Below are 23,176 nucleotides of genomic sequence, written 5' to 3' on the forward strand. Positions count from 1 at the left end.
ACTAGTAATCTCCCTCTAGTTCAATAGTTCACCTTTCAGCACAACCCTGTTGCCTTCTCCACTTTAGCCAGTTCCTTATCCACCTTACAATTCTTGTACTAATCCCCATCTTCTCCAATTTAGCTAGTAATTTCCCATGTAGTAGTGTGTCAGATGTTTTACTTCAGTCCAAGTATATTAGATCTACTGCATTTCCCTTATCTAATAAATCAGTTATTTTCTCAAAGAAGGAAGTCAGGTTAGTCTGGCATAATTTACCTTTGGTAAACCCATGTTGCATTACATCCCCATTACCATTTACCTCCATGAATGTAATTATTCTTTCCTTCACAATGTGCACTAAAACCTTGCATACTACTGAGGTCAGACTAACAGGTCTGTAATTGCCCAGATCGCTTCCCCCACCTCCTCCTTTCTTAAATATAGGTACAATGTTAGCTATTGTCCATATGTGGTATTACCCACAAATAGATAGATTTATTAAATATCCTTGCTACTGGACTAGCAATTTCATGTGCCAGTTCTTTCAGTATTCTGGGATGGAAATGATACAGCCCCCCTCCCCCCAATTTGAGCACATTAAGCTCTTTAAATTTTCCTTCCAACTCACATGTGGTAATTTCCATTTCTATATACTCATTTTCATCAGCCATGTTGTATTCATGCCTATGTTCCATATTATCATCTTTATTGAAAACTAAGGCAAAGCATTCATTTAGATTTTGGGCTATACCTAGATTATGTATAATCCCCTTCCTATCCACACTGCATAGAGTCCCAACCTCGTCCTTCCTTATTTTCTTTGTATTTCTATAACTAAAAATCCTCTTGTTATTTACTTTCCTTGACATGAGCTAATTCAGCTTGACTTTTAGCTACTGTCATTTTATTCCTACATTTTTTTAACCTCCAAAATGTAGCTTTCTTTGCTGATCAATCCCTTCTTCCATTCACTGTAGGTCTTCTGCTTACTCCTAATAACCTCTTTGAGGTGGTTATTCATCAAGCTGGGTCTGGAGCCTTTCCTTACAAATTTTCCCCCTTGTTTGAGATGCAAATTGGAGATTGTTTTTGTATAGTTGGTTAAAAGAAATTCCAAGCCTCAAACCTAAATAAAGCTATTGTGACAGACCCAGACCAGTGGGGTACAGGAGTCTGGTAGAAGGCAAATATACTGGCCACTAGATGAACAATTTTCTGTGCCCTGAGTGACCAGAGCAGGGGCTGCCCTAGAGCAATCAGGAACCTGCTAGAACCAATCAAGACACCTGGAACCAATTAAGAACTTTCTAGAATCAATTATGGCAGACAGGCTAATCAGGACACCTGGTTTAAAAAGGACCTCCCATCAGTTAGTAGCGGGGTGTGCAAGGAGCAGGGAGTGAGAAGACGTGCTGCTGGAGGAGTGAAGAGTTCAAGCATGATCAGGCTTCAGGAGGAAGATCCTGCAGTGAGGATAAAGAAAGTGCTGGGGGAAGGCCATGGGGAAGTAGCCCAGGGAGTTGTAGCTGTCACACAGCTGATACAGGGAACATTGTAGACAGCTGCTATCCACAGGGCCCTGGGCTGGAACCCGGTGTAGAGGGTGGGCCCGGGTTCCCCCATCCCCTCAACTCCTGATCGGACACAGGAGGAGTTGACCTGGTCTGTGAGAAACACCAGAAGGGAAGGTCTAAATTGAAAGGGATCTGGCCTGTCCCCGACCCACTAGGTGGGATACAGAGACTGTGGGGATTGTTCTCTGTTTCCCCCATGCTGGCCAGTGATGAGGTTAGCTGAGTGGACGGCAGGTTTGAGCCACTAGGAAAAGAGGCCAAACTGAGGGCTGCCGTGAATCTCTGAGGCAAGCAAATCCACCTATAGGCCAGGACCCACCAAGGCAGAGGAGGGACTTTGTCACACTGGTGTAAGCAGTGGGATTTGGGTGCACCGCGTGGCGGAAGAAGGAGAATGTTTTTAAAATAAAAATAAAAAAAGAGGGAGAGGGTTTATTTTCCCCCACCACCACAATGGATGATGTAGTGCGGGCACTGATACAAGCCATGGCTGCCCAGCAGGAGGCTACCCGTGTCCAGGCAGCCGCCCAACAGGAGGCAGTGAGGCTGCAGCAGGAGACCAATCGCTTGTTAATGGACCAGACCGCTCAAAATCATGCTATGTTGCAGGAACTGGTAAACCAGGTGAAGGCTCTTACAGAGCTGAACCACAGCCATGATGGGACGCTGGTCATACGGGCCAGCAATTGGCTGCAGAAAATGACACAGAAGGATGACATAGAGGCATACCTCCTGGCCTTTGAGAGGACAGCCATATGGGAGGCTTGGCCCTGAGAACAGCGGTCTGGCATCCTCGCTCCATTCCTGTGTGGGGAGGCCCAGAAGGCCTATTGTGATATGTCTGAAGAGGCTGCAGCAGACTACCCCCAGCTGAAAGCAGAGATCCTGGCCAGATCTGGGGTAACAACTGCAGTGCGGACCCAGCGATATCACGAGTGGAGGTACCAGGACAACAGAACCCGGCAGTCCCAATTATATGACCTCATCCATCTCGCACGAAAGTGGTTACAAACTGAGTCTCAGAGTCCAGAAGAGATACTAGAGATTCTGGTTATTGACCGGTACATGCGAGGACTACTGCCAGATCTTCGCACCTGAGTAAGCCAGAACGACCCCTCCACCTACAACAAGGTTGTTGCACTGGTAGAGAAGCAAAGGACGGCGAGGGAATTGACCCAAACAGTTAAGGAAGAGGCGCCCTGGGTTAAACTAGTGGCACTGATCCCCAGATCTCAGGCAACTGAGCCCCCAGGAAGGCCCAGGTGGAAAAAGAGAGGGACTGAAGGCCCACCAGAGGCCACCAAAAGTCAAAGCACTGAGGGTGAAGAGGATCGTGATGTTAGACTGCCCAAACCGAGAGACCGGTTTGGCCTAGGGCCCCATACAGATGTTACGCTTGCGAGGAGTGGGAACACATAGCTGCACAGTGCCCCAATGCTGAGGAGTCTATGCAGTGTAACCTAGGAAACCAGGAAAACCCATGCTCCCTAATTCACATTGTGGGGGTTGCACTAACCCCACACAAATATACCAGGCCATTGAGGTTAAATGGAGTAGAGACCACAGCACTGATAGATTCGGGGAGCGCCATCACACTCATCTCAGGAAAGCTCGTGAAACGTAGTCAGTTACTACAGGCAAAACGCACAGGGGTGACATGCGTCCATGGGACGGTTAGTTACTACCCCACCATCCCGGTAAAAATTGAAATCCAAGGGAACCCTACAGAGATAGCAGCAGGTGTAGTGCCTAAACTCCCTTACCTGGTGCTCATAGGGAGGGACTTCCCAGGATTTGATGACTTACTCCCAGTAGGGGGATTGGAGAAAGGGGAGGACCCTGAAGCTAGTGAGGCGTCCACAGTAGACTGTCAACTCCCAATTTTCTCCGAAATTTCCCCAGACATTTTATCCACTCCCAGGCGGGGCAGAAAGTCGAAAAAGGAAAGAAGGGCAGCTAAGGTCTTGGGAACCCGAATACTGACCCAAAGCCAGAGGGTCGCTCTCGTAGGTAGGCAGACCCGGGCAGCTGAAAAGGAGGCTGTCCAGGAGGGAGAAGCACTTGAGCCAGACCCCAACCCTAATGCCTCTGAACCGGCAGAAGCAATAGAGACCCATCCCTAGAACTCGGGCAGACCAGCCCCGGGAGGTAACATTTCGGACAGGACCAAGCTGAAGATCCAAGGTATGACAACATTAGGAAGGAGGTAACAGAAATAGATGGGGTCCCTATGGAAGGGAAAACCCAGGGACCCTGCCCCTACTTCATTATAAAAAAGGATCTCCTGTACCGGATTGCACCAGTACAAGAACAGAAGGTAGAGCAGCTCCTAGTGCCTCACAAACACCAGAAGGCCGTATTAAGCCTCGCGCATAGCCATCTTTTTGCGGGGCATTTAGGGGTAGAGAAGATCCTGGCAAGGGTCCTACAAAGGTTCTTCTGGCCCAGAGTGCATGAAGAAGTGTGGAGATACTGCGCCTCCTGCCCAGAGTGTCAGCTGCACTGTCCCCATCCCCACTTGAGGGCACCTTTGGTACCCCTACCCATCATAGAGGTCCCGTTTGAGCGAATAGCCATGGACCTAGTGGGACCCCTAGAGAAGACTACCTGGGGCCATCAATATATACTTGTCATTCTGGACTATGCTACACAGTATCCAGAAGCTGTCCCCTTGCGGAACACAGCCTCTAAAACAATAGCCAAAGAGCTAGTGGGGATTTTTGCCCGAGTGGGGCTACCAAAGGAGATACTGTCGGACCAAGGAACCCCATTTATGTCAAAACTAATGAGGGACCTATGTGACCTACTCCACATACATACCTTGAGGACTTCGGTCTATCATCCACAGACCGATGGGCTGGTAGAAAGGTTCAACCGAACCCTGAAGGCTATGATAAGGAAGGTGGTAAGTCGAGACGGGAAGGATTGGGACACCCTACTACCATACCTTATGTTTGCCATCCGGGAGGTACCTCAGACCTCAACTGGGTTTTCTCCCTTTGAGCTATTATATGGGTGCCACCCTCGAGGCATCTTGGACATAGCCAAGGAAATTTGGGAGAAGGAGCCCAATGAGGGGAAGAATGTAATTAAGCATGTGTTACAAATGAGGGACCGGATAGCGCGGGTCACTCCCATTGTGCGGGAACACCTAGAGAAGGTGCAAGAGGCCCAATGAGCTCAGTATAATCGCCAAGCCAAAGTTCGGCAGTTCCAGCCTGGAGACCGAGTAATGGTGCTGGTACCCACAACAGAGCGTAAACTTTTGGCCCAGTGGCAGGGACCCTACAAAATAGTTGAACCTGTAGGGGAGGTAAATTACAAGGTGCAACAACTGGGACGTCGGAAACAAGAGCAAATATATCATATCAACCTTCTGAAACCCTGGCATGCACAAGAGGCATGCGCAGCTGTCCGAAAAGACCTACCCCAGGAAAACAAATCCTCCGAACAGGTGAGGGTGTCTCCCAAATTAATGCCAGACCAGAAGAATGAGGTGTCTGAGATGATCTTCTGGAACCAAGATGTGTTCTCAACAAAAAATAATAATATATATTTATATAGGGGAGGGATAGCTCAGTGGTTTGAGCATTGGCCTCCTAAACCCAGGGTTGTGAGTTCAATCCTTGAGGGGGCCACTTAGGGATCTGGGGCAAAATCAGTAGTTGGTCCTGCTAGTGAAGGCAGGGGGCTGGACTCAATGACCTTTCAGGGTCCCTTCCAGTTCTATGAGATAGGTATGTCTCCATATATTATTATTGACTACCCTAGACTTGACAAAGGGGTACTGGCAGATTCCCCTTGCCAAAGATGCAAAGGAAAAGACTGCGTTCTCTACCCCAGAGGGTCTTTTCCAATATATTGTCCTTCCTTTTGGACTACATGGGGCACCAGCTACCTTCCAGCGCCTCATGGACAAGCTATTATGCCCCCATAATCATCATGCTGCTGCCTACCTAGATGATGTGGTCATTCATACCCCAGACTGGGAAACCCACCTAGAGAAGGTAGAGGCAGTCCTCAATACCTTCAGGCGAGCTGGCCTTACAGCAAACCCTGCTAAGTGCGCCATAGGATTTACAGAGGCCAAATATCTTGGCTACATTGTGGGAAAAGGTCTGGTAAAACCCCAACTGAATAAGTTAGAGACCATCCAAAATTGGCCTTGTCCAAGTCGCAAGAAACAAGTCCAGGCATTCCTAGGTGTGGTGGGGTATTACCGACGATTTATCCCCCACTTTGTCACAAGGGCAAGCCCTCTGTCAGACCTAGGGAAGGCCCGTGGACCTGATCTGGTGAGATGGTCTGACGCAGCAGAGAGAGCGTTCACAGACCTACGGACTGCCCTCTGCAGTAACCCCATACTGATAGCCCCAGATTTCACCAAGGAATTTATTCTGCAGATGGATGCATCGGAAGTAGGGTTGGGGGCCGTCCTATCACAGATGGTCGGGGAGGAGGAACACCCAATTCTCTACCTCAGTAGGAAACTCCTTCTGAGGGAACAAAAATATGCAGTGGTGGAGAGAGAGTGCCTCGCTGTAAAATGGGTCATGGAAACTTTGTGCTACTACCTGCTTGGGCGCAGATTTGTCCTCGTGACCGACCATGCCCCTCTTCAATGGATGCAGCAGAACAAGGAGAAGAACACAAGGGTGACCAGATGGTTCTTATCCCTCCAACCTTTCCAGTTCCGTGTGCAACACAGAGCAGGGAGACATCACGGCAATGCGATGGCTTGTCACGTGTGCACTGTCTGGCGTCCCAAGTTGCCCAACCCCTTGGTGTTGAGCATGGGGGAGGGATATGTGACAGACCCAGACCAGTGGGGTACAGGAGTCTGGTAGAAGGCAAATATACTGGCCACTGGATGAACAATTTTCTGTTCCCTATGTGACCAGAGCAGGGGCTGCCCTAGAGCAATCAGGAACCTGCTAGAACCAGTTAAGACAGGCAAGCTAATCAAGACACCTGGAGCCAATTAAGAACTTTCTAGAATCAATTATGGCAGGCAGGCTAATCAGGACACCTGGTTTAAAAAGGACCTCCCATCAGTTAGTAGGAGTGTGTGCAAGGAGTAGGGAGTGAGAAGATATGCTGCTGGAGGAGTGAAGAGTTCAAGCGTGATCAGGCTTCAGGAGGAAGATCCTGCAGTGAGGATAAAGAAAGTGCTGGGGGAAGGCCATGGGGAAGTAGCCCAGGGAGTTGTAGCTGTCACACAGCTGATACAGGGAACATTGTAGACAGCTGCTATCCACAGGGCCCTGGGCTGGAACCCGGTGTAGAGGGTGGGCCCGGGTTGCCCCCATCCCCCCAACTCCTGATCGGACACAGGAGGAGTTGACCTGGTCTGTGAGAAACACCAGAAGGGAAGGTCTAAATTGAAAGGGATCTGGCCTGTCCCCGGCCCACTAGGTGGGACACAGAGACTGTGGGGATTGTTCTTCGTTTCCCCCATGCTAGCCAGTGATGAGGTTAGCTGAGTGGACGGCAGGTTTGAGCCACTAGTAAAAGTGGCCAAACTGAGGGCTGCCGTGAATCTCTGAGGCAAGCAAATCCACCTATAAGCGCAGGACCCACCAAGGCAGAGGAGGAACTTTGTCAAACTATATATTCACATTATATCATTCACAGCAAGCTTCAACAGTTGGAAGTGTAGGGTCTACAATAACCATGCCATATATATATATTGATTTTAGTCTCTGAAGGTTCAATTTAAAGTTAAACATTATTTTCTTCCCATCCCACTCCTCACCTGAACAGGAATAACAATTACCATTTTAACATTAAAACAACAGGTTATTCTTTATGGTTAATTTTACTGTCCATTCTTCAGTGTTTTCATATAAGCCTGCAAAAATGTGTTCTCTTATCCATCTGACTTAAACTGCTTTTATGAAAGTAGCTCTTTAGAGTTGGTGAACTTTCTGTAATGTAAGACTGCATATCATTACCCAGTTCCCAGCAATGAAGAGCAATGCCATTGAATAAACTATAACTATATGGCATGTGACATTTATAACAGCCATCATATATCAAAAATTATTTTACTCAGTCTGCTCTTCTTTTGATATAATTAGTATTACACTGTCCTAGAATAATCAGCTCCAGAAATCACTGTTATGTTCATGACAGGTGCAAGCAGCATAATCATGTGTTCATTTCATTGTTGTAGACAGCTAACAAGCATAAAATTATTTGATTTTTTTTGTTATCAGCTCAAAGCTTCATTGATTTTTATAACCACATTTTAGAAGATTTAATCATTCGGTAGGTTGTACGCATTATTTTAAAAAATTGTTTCTGTAATTTGATACTGAAACCTCAGCGTTTTTTTCACTACAAGTAGGTAGATGACTTATTGAAAGGATCGTTATTATATTCAGGATCTCATCACTTATGCATGTCTGTATAACTTTTTTAATCTATTGAAGCTTTTTTCTCCTCTGTTGAACAAAGAATCCAAACAAATTACGTTAAAATTTCAAAAAATGCTCTAATAAAATTGTGTACCTTTTTTGAATTTTTCATGCTTACATTTTATATCACTCTGTAACAGTATGTAGGACAGGAAGTATGTAAGACAGTAGTTTGTTGTTTACAGGATTTTGAGAAAGTTGAGTTGATAAATACCAATGTCTGTAGTCCAGCAACCCTCCAGTTTGACAGGCAGAGCTGTGTCATTGTTCGTCTGAAAGGTTCAGTGTGATGTAAACAACAACAGACAATGTTGTACAATTAAAAACAAAGTATGCCACACAGTCCTGTGTGGTACATTAGAAATATACACTATAAAAATAAATTTCTATAAATCCTTAATTAAACTGTACAACATAGACTAGATATTGCAAAATCATAAAGATACCAAAAACTAAATCCCTATTCCCAGGCCCATATTAGAATGTTCTTGTAAGTTTGTTGCATCTCCATGTTAACATGTGTATATGTGTATAAAAAAGGTTTAATCAGGCATTGAGGGCTCAAAAGTGTCTTAAACGCAGAGCCTTGTATTGTGGATGGTGACGAGTTCATGGACACAGCCAGAGCACCAAGAGATACTGAGGAACCATGTATAGTGTGGGGTACCCCCAGGGACAAAGTCTGCTTTACTTTGCCAAGAGAACATTGTGGGTATGTCATGGGTGCTTATTGTCTCAGGGTGTTTTTATCCTTTGAATCTGCATGGCCAAGGACCCACTGACGATATCAGACCACTTTTTGTGGCTGAGCGGTGAAGTCACTACTGTAGTTGTTAACATATATGGAAACGGGTTGAGTATCTCAGCATTGGATTTCCACATGATCAGCATGTCATATAATTTTTAGCAAGAAGGACAAACCATCAGGAGCTTGGAAGTACAGTTTTTAATTACCTATTTCACTTTCAAAAACTCTTCAGTTTATTCATGACAAAAAAATCTCACCGTATGAACTCTTAAAAAAGCTCAACTGAGAGTGACTTCTTTTAAAGCTGCATATTTACTTGAATAACTATATAAAAGTAGTATATTTATACAGCAGTGGATGTTATAATGGGACTTAAAAAGCCAGTGTAGATTGTAGACAGTGTAGCAGTGGTTTTCAATCTTTTTACATTTGCAGACCCTTAAAAAATTTCCAATGATGGTGTGGACCCCTTTGGAAATCTTAAACATAGTCTGGGGACCCCCCAGGGGTCCACACACTCCAGGTGGAAAACCACTGGTCTAAAACTAACTGCTAGCCAAGTTCATTTTATATTGGGAAAAAAATTATAAATCTTTATTTTGGTTTACATTTGTTTTTCAGATGTCTCTAGAAATTCCTGGAGCCCCACATAAGATGTCCACAGTGAGAATAGCCTCCACAGTTTCTTTTTGCACAGACACAGACATTCAGCTAGACAACAAGGCAACGATTGCTCCAAACAAGGAACTTTGCATTCAGTGGTACATTCCATCTCTGGAGAAATCAACAAAAGATATGGAGACTATGGTATAATTACAAAATGAAAGAGTTGGATTGGAGCTTTTTATTAAAAATAACAAAGTGCATTTAAGTGCAGTACCTGAAACTTGTATAAATCATATATACATACAGTGCATGATGCCACACGCCTGAAATTGCCTGTGTATGCAACAAAAATATTCATCTATTGCTAAGAAATAGATTATCAACTACAAAAGCAAATTAATTCAATTGGGACTAAGGTTGACCTAACTCAGGGGTTCTCAAACTGAGGGTCGGGACCCCTCAGGGGGTCACAAGGTTATTACATAGGGGGTCGCGAGCTGTCAACCTCCACCCCAAATCCCGCTTTGCCTCCAGCATTTATAATGGTGTTCAATATATAAAAAAGTTTTTTTAATTTATAAGGGGGGGTCACACTCAGAGGCTTGCTATGTGAAAGGGGTCACCAGTAAAAAAGTTTGAGAGCCACTGACCTAACTCATCTTGTTGGTATTACTCCATAGACTGGGTGATTGTGCTTCCTATATGGACCATAATACTTGGATATAATAAAATGACTGACACACACCGGGGCAGGGAAGAAGCTTCAATAGTATCATGTCCCCTAATCCACATTCAATAGAAGCCCTCTGTTCAGTCTGCATGAGGTGAAGACTTCGTGGGTTTTGGAATATGTGGTTGAATGGGGTCAGGAAGTGGGGGGTGCATTCGGGGTGGTCATGCCCTGTGACATAATCTTTCAGACCCACAGAAATTATTTACTTAGTGGTAAAACCTACAATAGTCTGGATGCTGTACAAATAAATATATAGAAAGAAACAACTCCTGCCCCCAAAGAGTTGACAATCTAAGGTCCTGATTCTGCAAACACTTTTCCATAGGGGCTTAACTTTATTCACACGAATAGTTCCACTGAAGTCAACAGAGATATTAGTTCGTATATTGTTATTGAAATACTTTATGTCTGAAATACTAGTACTGGCTTATACCTTACATATTCCCATTTCTTTACAGGTTTTGCTGCTTTATGCTTACAATACAAAGTATGTCAAGATTGTCAGCATCAAGACTTTCAATTCAGCCAATGTGTTTTCTGGTCACTTGTGGATTCCATTGACTAGGTAATTAATCACAGACCTTGTTATATTATTACATGCTATATTATGTGTGTAATATCTACTGTATGCATAATTTGTGTCTTGATCAAATGATGACTGCTCAGAAATATAGCTTAGTATTTGAAGGCTATAAATACTAAGGACGGAGATCAGTTGTGTAGGGTGCTACAAGGGGGAATAGCTAGGAGTAATGAGATAAAATTAGGTAAAATAAATTTTAGGCTGAATATCAGTAAACTTTGAGATATATCAGAGTGTGGATAGACTCCCAAGGAAAGTAGTAGAAGCAGTATTGTTTGAGCAATGCAGAATTGGACTAGAGGAAGCACTGGAGAACATTGTGAAGGGAATAGTCTTGTAGGTAAAAGGTATCCCTGCCCGTCAAAATTCTGGAACTTCCTAATTTTGTTACACAAACTATAGCAATATTTTATGTATTATTTCAAATCCAACCCAGATCATCAAATTGTTAAACTTAACTGGTGTGTTTTGGCATACAAAACACACAACATAGCAACAAAGGCAACAGAATGACAATGGCACAAAGGAGAAATATTATTTTTGAAGTATGTTTCCTCTTACCATTTCTATTGTGGTTCTTTTAAATCACAAAGTGCCTAATACTGCATTCCTTCACATCTCATATTTCCTTTGTCTTCAGTGAAAGTTTGGTTTGTGCAAAACTGCAGGATCAGGCTTGAAATGAAAGAAGCCATCACAGTAAAACTGTGTGAGAAACAATGTCAATTTGTTTATATATGGAAATAAAAGTACCATCAAAGCATTGCCAAATGTATAGCTGCATTATGTAACAGATACAACATTATTCTTTTTTAGAATTATTTCTTTACATGAGAAATTGTCTAATGTGAAACAGCAAATTGAAATTTTGGTGCAGTCATCTACAAGTTTTCCTTTACAAGAACAAAGTGAAAGACAGAAACGAGTGCCTTCAACAAAGTCCAAAATTAATCTCGCAAAGGTGCAACTCGATGAAAAAATAGAAGTAAGTGAGGATAAATTATGCTCAGGATTCTAAATACGTTTGATAGTCTGATGTCTTAGATGTTTATTTTTGAGGAAATGGGAAAGTTGGAAGAAAAGACAAACAATGAGACCTCCCTCAACTACTTCAATGAAAGTTGAAACATTTTCACCCACCTCACCTAATCTTTAACTTTGTAACTTTTTTCCTTTCTTGTCAGGTGTGCCTGGCACTTAAAAAACATAAAATATGCTCAGCTTCCCTGAAAATAAAGGCCACATTCTCAGATGTCTAAATATGACTGCAAGCACCTAACTTTTTTAGTGATCCGTATTTGAAAATGTTGGCCATGGTATTATACTAATATGAAGATCAATACAAAAGCTCTTTTGACAAAATAGCTTATACATCTTCAGTGCAGAATGGGCAGTGATTGGATTCTAAAAAGAGAACCTTCCAATAACTCTGAGTAGGGCTAAAACTGGCAAGGAATTTCTTTTCATCTTCTCTATACCACCATGCTCTCTCTTTTTATTAGCAAGGCTGAATATGTCTCTGTGACAAAAATAAATAAATAAATAAATACAAAAGAGGCAATTTCAGAATTTCCATGTGGTCTCTCTGAGATAATGTCAAAGGAATAGAATATTGCTGCAGCATAACTGCTGCTTGATAAATGCCGAGGAAAAGTAGGCATTTATTTTCAAAGTGGGAGACATTTATCATGTGACAGTGTTCTCTTTATATCTATTATATGAAATGATTAATGATGTAGATGCTGTCATTTTGCTTGATGGGTACTGTGAAGCAGTGACAATTGCTCACTGTGCCGTTATTGAAAAGCTGTATTCTGACTGGCTTGGAGAACAAATGATGTTTCAGCCAATCACAGAATACAGTGTTTTTAGAAGGTAGACAGAGCTGTCCTTTAGTGACTGTTTCTGATTAGCTGAAGGTTTTTGTTCAAACTTTCATTAGTAAATAAGTCAGCGATCTGAAAACCACAGTCTGGAATGCTAATTGGTTGTGGTATTTCTTTTGTATGTTACATGTACACAAATATCTTTTTGCCTATCTGCTTAACTCTGTCTTCAATAAATGTGTGGCAGAAGTACACTTATTGGGGGCTCATTCCCAGAGCTGTCCCATCCATAGGATGGACAGGGGAAACCGCCCTGGGCCCTGCGCTTTGTGGGGCCCCGTGCTTTGGGATGCGGGGTCCAGGGTGGCCTGGGGGGTTAGCAGAGGGCCTGGCGCCAGCAGCAACGAGCAATCTGGCCCCAGCCTGCCCTGTTCCTCTCCGCCTTGCCGGCTCCCGGTGTCACTTGGGGGAGGGGGTGGAAGCCGGAAAGAGGAAGCCAGTGGGGACTTGGGGGAAGGGGTGGAATGGGGGCGGCGAGGGGAGTGGGGGGGTGTTGTCCCGGGCCCCGCACTCCCCTTGGGATGGCCCTACTCATTCCTGAAGTCAATTGGTGTTTTGCCTGAGTAAGGACTGCAGGATTGGGCCCTTGAGTTGCTCTAGAAAAGACCACCATGAATTTATTGTAGATACTATAAGTCTGGTACTTTATAAATTTAAGGATGTCTGAGCCTCACTTCTCTGCAGTATTAAAAAATAGAACATAAACATTCCCACACTTGGAATTCTGTCAAAACAACAAATAACCCCATAATTGTGAGGCATTGAAAAAGAATTTTTAAAAATCCTATCTAATAGTTCATAGCAGAAAACGTAAAATACAGCATTGATTTTTCCTATTTTGTTATCATTAGGAAATGCTTAAACAATGTTTGTCTGAAGTAAAAGCTTTGCTGTGTGTTGTTCCAGATCTGTCCTCTCCATTAACTGAGGTATGATATTCTGATTTTAAAAAAACCCTTTTTCTTCAAGGCTAAAATTCTTTGCTCAAACTAAAATAGAGATGATATCAATTAGTGTCTTTCTTTCTTTCCTACGTTACTGGTTTTAATAGAGATTTGTACAATCAAAAGAGCATTCATGTACACAATTGTTACCTGCTCAATTTAGGGCACCCCGCTTATACCCTATCCAGGGCTCAAGGCGTGACTCAATCAATTTAGGCACCCCCACCCTTTCCTTCCAAGGGTTCAGGGTGTAAGGTACCTATCCTTACCCACAGGGCTCAGGAAGAAACCTGGTCAATTTAAGTACCCGCTCCTACTCACGGGGCTCAGGGCTCTACGGGTCAGCAGAACCTTTTCCCAGTGAAAGAGCCTTAAACAGCTGTGCTCTAAACACCTGTTTATTAGCAACACACACAGAATACGTATACCAAGCAAATCTCTTATGCTCACCATTCCCGATATACAGACAAATTTCACCCAATGGCCATTGAGGACCCACTAATCTGGGGATTCCCAGCGATGCCTCTGCACGTCACGGTCATATAGAGGGGTCAGAGTTCTGGGAGCTTGATGTTTAACTGCAGTCCGGAAATGGCACCCAAAAGCATTGTTTTTCATTTACATTATATAGGTAAAAACTAGCTACCTCCTTTACATTTACTAAACCTATCACATTATCCCACACTCCTAAATAACAAAAATTTAACCAATTACACACTGGTGCCTATGTGTCCTCCTTCCTGCCCAAGTTTTTACATTTACAATTTAGGCATGAAAGATAAATTTAGTTGTGACCTTCTCTGTTTATGCAGATGGTCAGCATTAAAACGCTGATCAGAGCTTATCTTACCATTTATTGAGTCTCTTTCTGTATCCTCCCTAATTTCCCAGCGTCTTTACAACCTTGGTGGTTATAACTTTCATTAGGGGCATTCCTGAGGTGGGCGTGCTTTATCAGCAGCAGAACATTCTTCTTTTTTTTGGTCTTCAATGTTAGAGGTGAACTCCCTGAGTTTCACCCATGGCTGGTTTAATATGGGACGGGGGGAGGGGGGTGTTTCATCAGGTCTCAGGCCTACACAATAGCATGATTATAAACTTTATATCTTCATTGTTTGGGCTACAAACACTTCCTTCCACATACAACAGAAAACTAAAAATGTTCACAGTAGATTTGTCTGATTTTTCCCTTCACCTTTGCCAAGAGCTACATCCTTTGCATAGGCTCTACCAGATTCTCTGCACTTTTTAATATAATGAATAATGTATCCCTATATCTAGCTTTGGACCCTCCAGTCACTTGGGCTTTCCTTCTGTCCTTTTTGGCTCTTACTATCAACTTTTTTGGGAGGTGGATTGGTACATTTTTTGTCCATGACATTGTACTCAAGTTGTTACCCCACTTGTGATCAGAATTCAGTTTCTCTTGGAGGCATCAAAAGAGTGATTGTGACCTCACTACCAGTTTCCAAGTCCGCAGCAAGACTGTCTTAAATAAAAACAAGGGTGGTGAGGTAATATCTTTTATTGGACCAGCTTCTGTAAGTGAGAGAGACAAACTTTTGAGCTTATACCAAGCTCTTCATTAGATCTGGGAAATGTACTCAGAAGGTACATATATACTGCAGTTAGACACCCACAGCTGGCCCATACCAGCTGACTCAGGCTAAGGGGCTGTTTAACTGCAGTGTACACTTTCGGGCTTGGGCTGCAGCCCAAGCTCTGGGACCGTCCTCCATTACAGATATATATCCTGGACTTCCTCCTTGGAGTATGTTCTGTGGTATCTGAGTTCCTAGCTGTAGATAATAGATTTCTTGGTGTGTTTGGGGTGTTTACTGGATCTGTGAAGGTAGATGTAGTGATCTGTGGATTTCTTGTATGTAGTTGTCTGTAGGGTTCCATTGCTGAAGTTGATCGTGGAGTCCAGGATGTTGACCAGACACTGTCAGAAAAACTGATACAAAACCTGTAGACATATCTCCACTGCTACGATGATCAACACTCCCCATAACACAACTTTCAAGATCCAGGGGTTCTACATATGCCTATCACAACATGTGGTGTACCTCATTCAGTGCACTAAATACTCCAATAACAACTATGTGGGTGAAACCAGACAATCACTATGCTCCCAAATGAACTCTCACAGAAAAATGATAAAAGACAAAAATACCAAATCACCTATGAGTGAACACTTTTCACAAAGTGATCATTCTATATCTGACCTCTCGGTCTTCATCTCAAAAGAAACCTGCACAATACCTTCAAAAGATGAGCCTGGGAGCTGAAATTGATAACTTTGCTGGACACTAAAAATCATAGACTGAACAGAGACACTGGATTTATGGCTTATTACAACAATCTGTAACCCACTAAACCTCTGACCCCCAGCTTTTTGTTTCCCCTATGACTGGAGAGGTGTTGACAGGCCACTTGACCTTGAAATATCTGTTAACTACTTATGCTATACAATCTTTTCCACCTTGTACTTAGCTGTGACACCCCGAGTATGTTTCCCAGACCTGAAGAAGAGCTCTGTGTAGCTTGAAAGCTCGTCTGTCTCACCAACAGAAGTTGGTCCAATAAAAGATACTGCCTAACCCACTTTGTCTCTCTAATATTCTGGGACCAACATGGCTACACCAACACTGCATTAAATAAAAACAGATATAGCATACCATGTTAAAAAATCTGTTGGTCAGTCAGACTCAGTATGACAGTTCAACCACTGGCCCTCTAGGAATTTCGTGCCTCTCTTCATTTTTTTCAGGTTATTTGTAAACCTTGGTGTTCTGTGAGGAGAAGCTGGCCTAGGTGCAACTATTGTGATAGTAGATGCCAAAATATTAGTATAAAGTCTCATCAAACTGTTGATAGACTGAGGACAATTGTTTTCCTCAAGTCTGCCTGATGGAAGCTTAATGGTTCTTCTTTGAGTGATATACCTATGGGTGTTCCAGGCGTGGCAGCGTCCCCTGCACTTGGAATCGGAGATCTTCATCAGCAGTGCCCGTTGGACCACACATGTGCACCTTCCCCGTCTCACAGGATGTATATATTGTGCTGTGCTGTGCTGTCCAACTGCCCCCAGTTCCTTCTCTGCTGCCTTTGGTCTGGGACGGAATCCGCAAGAGCCTGCTTATCCTGTTCCCTCAGTAGATAGTGCCTTACCTGTTAGTTGTAGTGTAGTTAGTATTTTCTTCTTTTCCTTCTCTTTTCCTCTATCTAAAAAATGTTTAAAAATTTGTTGTAATTTTACCTTTACAGTTATTTCATAGTTTAGGTTTTCGTTTCTCCGCTTCCTGCCCTTCCCGCCCAGGAAACTTTTTTCCCCCTCACAATTATGTCCAGGTCACCCAGGTTTAAGAGGTGTGTTTCTTGCGTGGTTGCCTTCCCAGTACCAGACGGCCACCTCTCCTACCAAAATGAAGAAACCGTCTCGCAACTCTGGAGCCCGAGATAGGCCATCAAAACTGTCGGCACTGGCAAAATCATCAGCACCAGCAAAGTCATTGCCAAATTGGCACTGGCCAAGTCATCGGCACTGACCAAGCCTCTTGCTCCATCTACTGACGCTTCAAGGGAACACATCCCTCCTGCAGCATTGAGTCACACATTGGCACTGATGATGCTTTTCCCCCCTTCACAAGACTTCAGATATCCTAAAAACCTACTAGTATCTTACATTCCTGAGTCCCCTCTCCTTAGACATGACCTCGTTGGTCTCTCACCTTCCGGAGGCTGAGCCTCCGCCAGTACTGACTGAGGAAGAACAGGAGAAGGAACAGAAGGAGGAAGCCACACCAACATTACATTTCTCTTCCTCTTCCCTAGACGAGGCTATCATGCCTCCACCTTCTACTGCTGACAACTTCAAATATTTTTAAGCGTTATTCCACAGGATTTCAGACTCTCTCTTCAGATTCCACTGGAGGAAGTCAACGACCAGCAGCATAAGATACTTGATAGTCTGCACACATCCTCTTCTTCCAAGATCGCATTACCAATAAATGAGGCTCTTCTTGACACCACGAAAGTGCTCTGGGAGACCCCAGCATCCATCATCCCTCTGACTTGCAAACATGACAACAAAAATACTATGTTCCATCAAAAAATCCCAGAATTTCTATTCTTGCAACCCACCCCTAATTCTCTGGTAGTCAGTGTGGTGCAAGAGAAAGACCGTGAATACCAATCCCAGCCTAGCCATCCAGACAGAGATTGGAAATGCTTAGACTTATTTGGATGCAAGGCATATTCATCAGCCATGCTCCAATTTTGAATTTTGTACTACGAGCTCTGATGGCTAAATACAGCGACAGTAGCACCTCAGAGTTATGAACACCTCAGGAATGGAGGTCGTTCATAATTCTGACATGTTCGTAACTCTGAACAAAACATTATAGTTGTTCTTTCAAAAGTTTACAACTGAACATTGACTTAATACAGCTTTGAAACTTTACTATGCAGAAGAAAAATGCTGCTTTCCCTTTGGTTTTTTAGTCGTTTACGTTTAACACAGTACTGTACTGTATTTGCCTTTTTTTTTTGGTCTCTGCTGCTGCCTGATTGCGTTCCAAATGAGGTGTGTGGTTGACTGGTCAGTTCATAACTCTGGTATTCGTAACTCTGAGATTCTACTGTACTTAAATTATTCCAAGTTGGAGGAACTCTGTTGTGATCTTCCGGAGGCCAAGAAAGAGCAATTTCAGACTCTAATATCTAAGAGATGCTTCCTAGCACATACAAACCTACAAGCCGCATTAGACTGCAGATACCGCCGCCCGCTCCGTCGCAACTGGTGTGGTCATGAGGCATTCTTCATGGCTCCACCTCTCGTGCTTTCCTAAGGAGATACAAACCTCTGTGGAAGACTTACCTTTGAGGGCCAAAAAGTATTCAGTGCACACAGATGATTCCCTGCACTCCCTTAAAGACTCCCAAACTACTCTCCAGTCTTTCAGCATCTACATACCAGTGCCAAAAAAACGCCTGGGGAAGTATCATTTCCCCCCCATGATCCCGATTACTGCAGTATACTCTTCAATGGCACTTTTATGACATCCAGCACTGAATACAAAGACATCCCTCCAAACGTAGACAGCACTCCTCAGTGGGCTACCTCTCACGCACACCCACTGAAGCAACAATTTTGAAGGTGTGGTCGAGGCCCTGAGAAGTCTCCCCCTCTTCCAGTCATTTCCACCTTCTTTGACATCCCACCAGTTTGGCGACCGACTAGCTCTGTTTTTCCTACCATGGAGACTAATCATGTTGGACAAGTGGGTTCTAAAGATAGTCAAGGAAGGATACTCCATCCCCTTCCTATCATACCCTGCCACCTCCCCACCCTCGTCCCTCTTCAGGGACCCCTCTCACAAACTCCACAATAGACAGCCCCTACTGCAATTAGAGCACATTCCACATGTCCAGTATCCACCTCGATAGCTTTTCTCAATAATGTCCCCATTGCTGACATTTGCAAAGCTGCCACATGGGCATCAACAGACACTTTTGCCCGTCACTATGCTATTATGCATGATGCCACAGCGGACACTCTCCTAGGACATGCTGTCTTATCATCAGCAGTAAATGTCGCTCTGAAACCCCAGCCTTCCAATTAGGGACACTGTTTTCTTGTCACCTATAAGTGGAGCACCTGTAGTGACATCACTCTAAGAAGAAGAGAAGATTACTCACCCTGTGCAGTAACTGAGGTTCTTTGAGATGTGTCCCTATGGGTTCTCCAGTACCTACTCCTCCTGCCCTCTGCTTTGGAGCCAAAAACACAAGTTCTGTGGCAGAGAAGGAACTGGCAGCGGTCAGACTGCACAGTGCTATATATAGGTCCCGCTCACAGCACAAGAGCAGGAGGTGCACATGTGCAGTCCGATGGGCACTGCTGATGAAGATCTCCGATCCCAGGTGCAGGGTGTGCTGCCGCACCTACAAGTGGAGAACCCACAGTTACTGCACAGGATAAGTAACCTTCTCTTCAATCAGCATCAAAACTTTCCAGTATGAGGCACTATTACTCAACTTTCTCAACTACCTTAAGGTGGCCATGAAAGTGCTGCAGTGGCTGCAGCTGGGTGTTCAAGTAAGAATCCCTAGGGTAAGCCTCGAAGTCCATCCTAACCAGTGACCCCTCCACTAATCCCCAAATACCTTTACCGTACAGCTGCCCACAGCATAATGATGAATACACAAGGCATCCCCCTCATCCACCCTTTATAAATAATTAAACCGTGGATCTCTCACCCCTTCCCAATCAAATTATCTCCTCCTCCTCATTACTAAATACAGTACTCCCTGGTACTCATAGAGCAGTCCTGCCTATAGGAGTGAGATTGTCCAAAGGACTGACTCTTATGGATCCTGGCCCAACTAATAATGGGGAAAAGGTCCATGGTATCTTGCAGTTCCATCTTGGCTGATCAACATTCACCAGCACAAATGAAGAGCTCCTCAAAACCCTTTTGTACATATCACCTTCCCCCTTCCCACCAACCCAGATATCCCCTTTGAGAAATAAATCTTCCTCCTCCCAAAGGACCCTATCCCGCCACATTACTCAGTTCATGGCCCATATCTAAATGCAATTATTTCTGCAGAAATCAGACTTCCAACAATCCCGCCCAAACATCTTCCCTGGAAGTAGAAGCTGGGCCAGGCGAATAGGAAGAGATGCCGTTCCAGCTTCCTTACACTCCTGGTGGGCTGTATCAGTGGGGCCTGTTTTAAAATTCTTCTGAACTTCTTCTCATTGTGGAGAATCTGGCTGTAGGTACGAAGCAGGTCCAGCCAAGTTCCCTCATAGCCACACAATGGCATTAACCTTTTAATTTGATGTAGTTTTATGCCAAAAACAAACTCATATGTTTCCACAGGCAAAACAATTGACTTTTCACTATCCAACATGTTGAATAGAGGCTTCAGGCCAAATCCTCTCACGTAAAACTTCCATGGGAGATTTGGTTAAGGAAGGATTTAGGGCCTGATCCTGCAAAGCGCTGAATATCTTCAAATCTCACTGAAGCCAAGGGAAGTTAAGAATGCTCAGCGCCTTCCTCTTTAAAGTATATTTCAGAGCAATATTTCCAACACTTTCAGTAAATTTTATAAAACATCTTTGGTTAGACTGTGCACATAACAGACGACCCTTTGTTGGAGTCGGGGGAAGCTCAGTGAGAGATTATGCATCAGGAGATATAATCCCTCACCCATGTTTTCCAGCCTGCAGGAGGAGTTCACACACAACATCCTTTAGGATGATGTAGCACACTCCCCTTTTGGTGATCACCGAGCCCCACCCGTACCTGTCCCCTGAAGCCAGGATGTGTTGCTCAAACACTTCTTGCCTTACTTTGAGCACAGGGACTGCAGTTGTTCTTGCCTTTGTATGGGGTATGTAAGCAGAAGAGGCTTCTTGTGCACCCTTGCCTCACAGCAGGGCCAGGGAGAACCTAGTCCATTAAAGAAACCTTTTACAGTTGTTGTTTTTTTTCGCCTCCTTTTTGTCTTTTCCTGAGCTAATTGAATGAAATCAGTTTAAAATTTTGCGTAAAGTCTTTTAAAATTATTTTTCTTGTCCTGTCACACTTAGCAGCCTATTGTATTTTCCTGTCTTTTTTTTCTTTTGTTGAAGTATCTGCCTGTACTTTTGCTTCATCATTGAATTAACTGGTTAATTAGAACAAAAGGCCATTTTCATTCATTTTAGAGTATACAGTATTAGTGTTCAGGTTTTGAGAATAGAAGATGGATCATCTGTTTAAAAATAATATACTCAGTACAGTCAGGTGCCCCAGTGAAATTTTAAAGAATAATGCTAGGGAAAGTCCATTTTACATTTCAAAAGTGATTTCTAAATAAAATCCCTTTTGGCTGAATGCAGTTAAACAATAACTTTAAAACTGATCTAGTTCATATAGACCAGGTGGTCTCACATTAATTGGTGGCAGGGCTAGGGGGACTGTCATCACCTTCTTACAAGATCCACTGAGATTAAATTGGAACGGTAATATAACCTGGGGCACTCTTTCTTTCCCTTTAGAGCAGTGGTGGGTAACCTGCGGCCCACAGGTTGCCCACCACTGCTTTAGAGCCCTCTCATTGTGTGTGTGTGTGGGGGGGGGGGTGGTGATTGATAATAATTGTAGCTAGTGGGATTCCCTGGCACCATGGCTCCATTGGAGCCACGCTACTGGGTGGTGGGCGGAAGGAATCGGAGTTCAAGAGCAGAACAAAAACATGAATGGGGCAGATGGTACTGGTGCCCTGGCATCCAGTGGATATATCAAAGTCCCCAGGTTTGAGGGGCACAGAATGATAAAAGAGAAACTCTGTGAAGGGATCTTGCTGAGGTTTCCTCCCCCTTAACCTGTTTCCATGGGGGTTTATGTAAGAAGAGGTCATTTTGGGCTCAAACTTATTTATGTGCATATTTGCAATTTATTCTTCCATTGTGGTTGGGAAACCTGTTTTTTGACAATTTAAGAGGTCTCAGTTTATTCCTACTGTGATATTAAAGAGCTGTTTACTTAAGAAATATTGTTTTTATCTTTGCCAGGTCCCATTTGATGTTACTTTGCAGTCAATAAAAAATTTGGAGAAGATGTTTGATCCTGCTAATGGATGTATGATAGCTGGAGGAAGCCTTTTCAACTGGGTTGTATCTCTGCTCCCTTGAATTTTCTTTCTGTAGTAACTTAATCAAATACTGAATTTCACAGTTTTAAAGGTCAAATTGTGTTCCTACTTAAGCCAGTGGGAATTTTGCCATTGATTTTAATGGGACCAAGATCTGGCCCCTATTGATTTGTGTAGTTGTTAGTTACATTTTGGAAAATGTCACCTTTTATTTTTTATTAAATAAGTGAACTTTCCTTCTTTCTTATGTTTCTTAAACGAAATAATGTCTTTTTCAGGAATTAATGTTCTTATAGGAACTTTTTGTAGTAAAAAGATTTAAAATGTAAGCTACTCAGTCCTAAATAAGTGAGTCTGTATTTTGCTGGGGTTTCTCCTTTTCAAAAACCTCATGTTGATTAAAAAATGTGAATAGGCCAAAAAGACTGTTTGCCCTTGAGATATTGCAGGCCTTGTAGCCTCCTAATATTCAAATATAAACTATGGATTTTTCCATAAAGCATGTATTATATGCTAAACTTTACCCTACCAGCACACATTTAACTGTCACAGGTGCTTCTATTGATGAGCTTCATTGAGAAACAACTACCTAAAACCACTGCACTGGACTCCTTTCACAATTTCACTGCTTTTAAATTACAATTTCAGACTCCTCTGCCTTTGTTAAAGGAAGAAAAACTCTTACATACTGCTGACAGTGAAACTGATTTGTTAGAAAGCGGTGTATTTAGATATCTTCATATAATTCTGAAGAGAGAATCTGTAAACAGGCAAATTTAAAAACTACAAAAGTATATTGTATCTTTCATACAATATTCTAAAATGCTTAACAAAATAACATAGAAAATATGTATAAATGCTAAGTATTATTATTGTTTGAAAATTTGGACAAACATTAACTAAAGTATCATAAAAACATTGCTCTGAGGAAGGAAGTGTTATTATCCCAACTTTACAAACGGGGAAATAGACACAGAAAAATGAAGTTGCTTGACCAAGACCACATAGTAAGTCACTGTGAGATCCAAGATTAGAATTTGGGAGTT

The 23,176-nt window shown here is 43.2% G+C and overlaps 1 protein-coding gene across 1 annotated transcript in view; it reads left to right on the forward strand.

The window, feature by feature from the left end:
• Positions 1–22,170, forward strand: part of CFAP54 (cilia and flagella associated protein 54) — a 215,509-nt gene extending 193,339 nt beyond the window's left edge. Inside the window, exons 65-69 of the mRNA XM_065423873.1 lie at positions 9,345–9,530; positions 10,521–10,627; positions 11,462–11,630; positions 13,383–13,460; positions 22,051–22,170. Of these exons, the coding sequence (XP_065279945.1) occupies positions 9,345–9,530; positions 10,521–10,627; positions 11,462–11,630; positions 13,383–13,460; positions 22,051–22,170 (660 nt within the window). The remainder of the gene's footprint in view (positions 1–9,344; positions 9,531–10,520; positions 10,628–11,461; positions 11,631–13,382; positions 13,461–22,050) is intronic.
• The last annotated feature ends 1,006 nt before the right edge of the window (positions 22,171–23,176 follow it).

The sequence above is a fragment of the Emys orbicularis genome, chromosome 1 (assembly GCF_028017835.1).
Source record: "Emys orbicularis isolate rEmyOrb1 chromosome 1, rEmyOrb1.hap1, whole genome shotgun sequence".
NCBI lineage: Eukaryota > Metazoa > Chordata > Testudines > Emydidae > Emys > Emys orbicularis.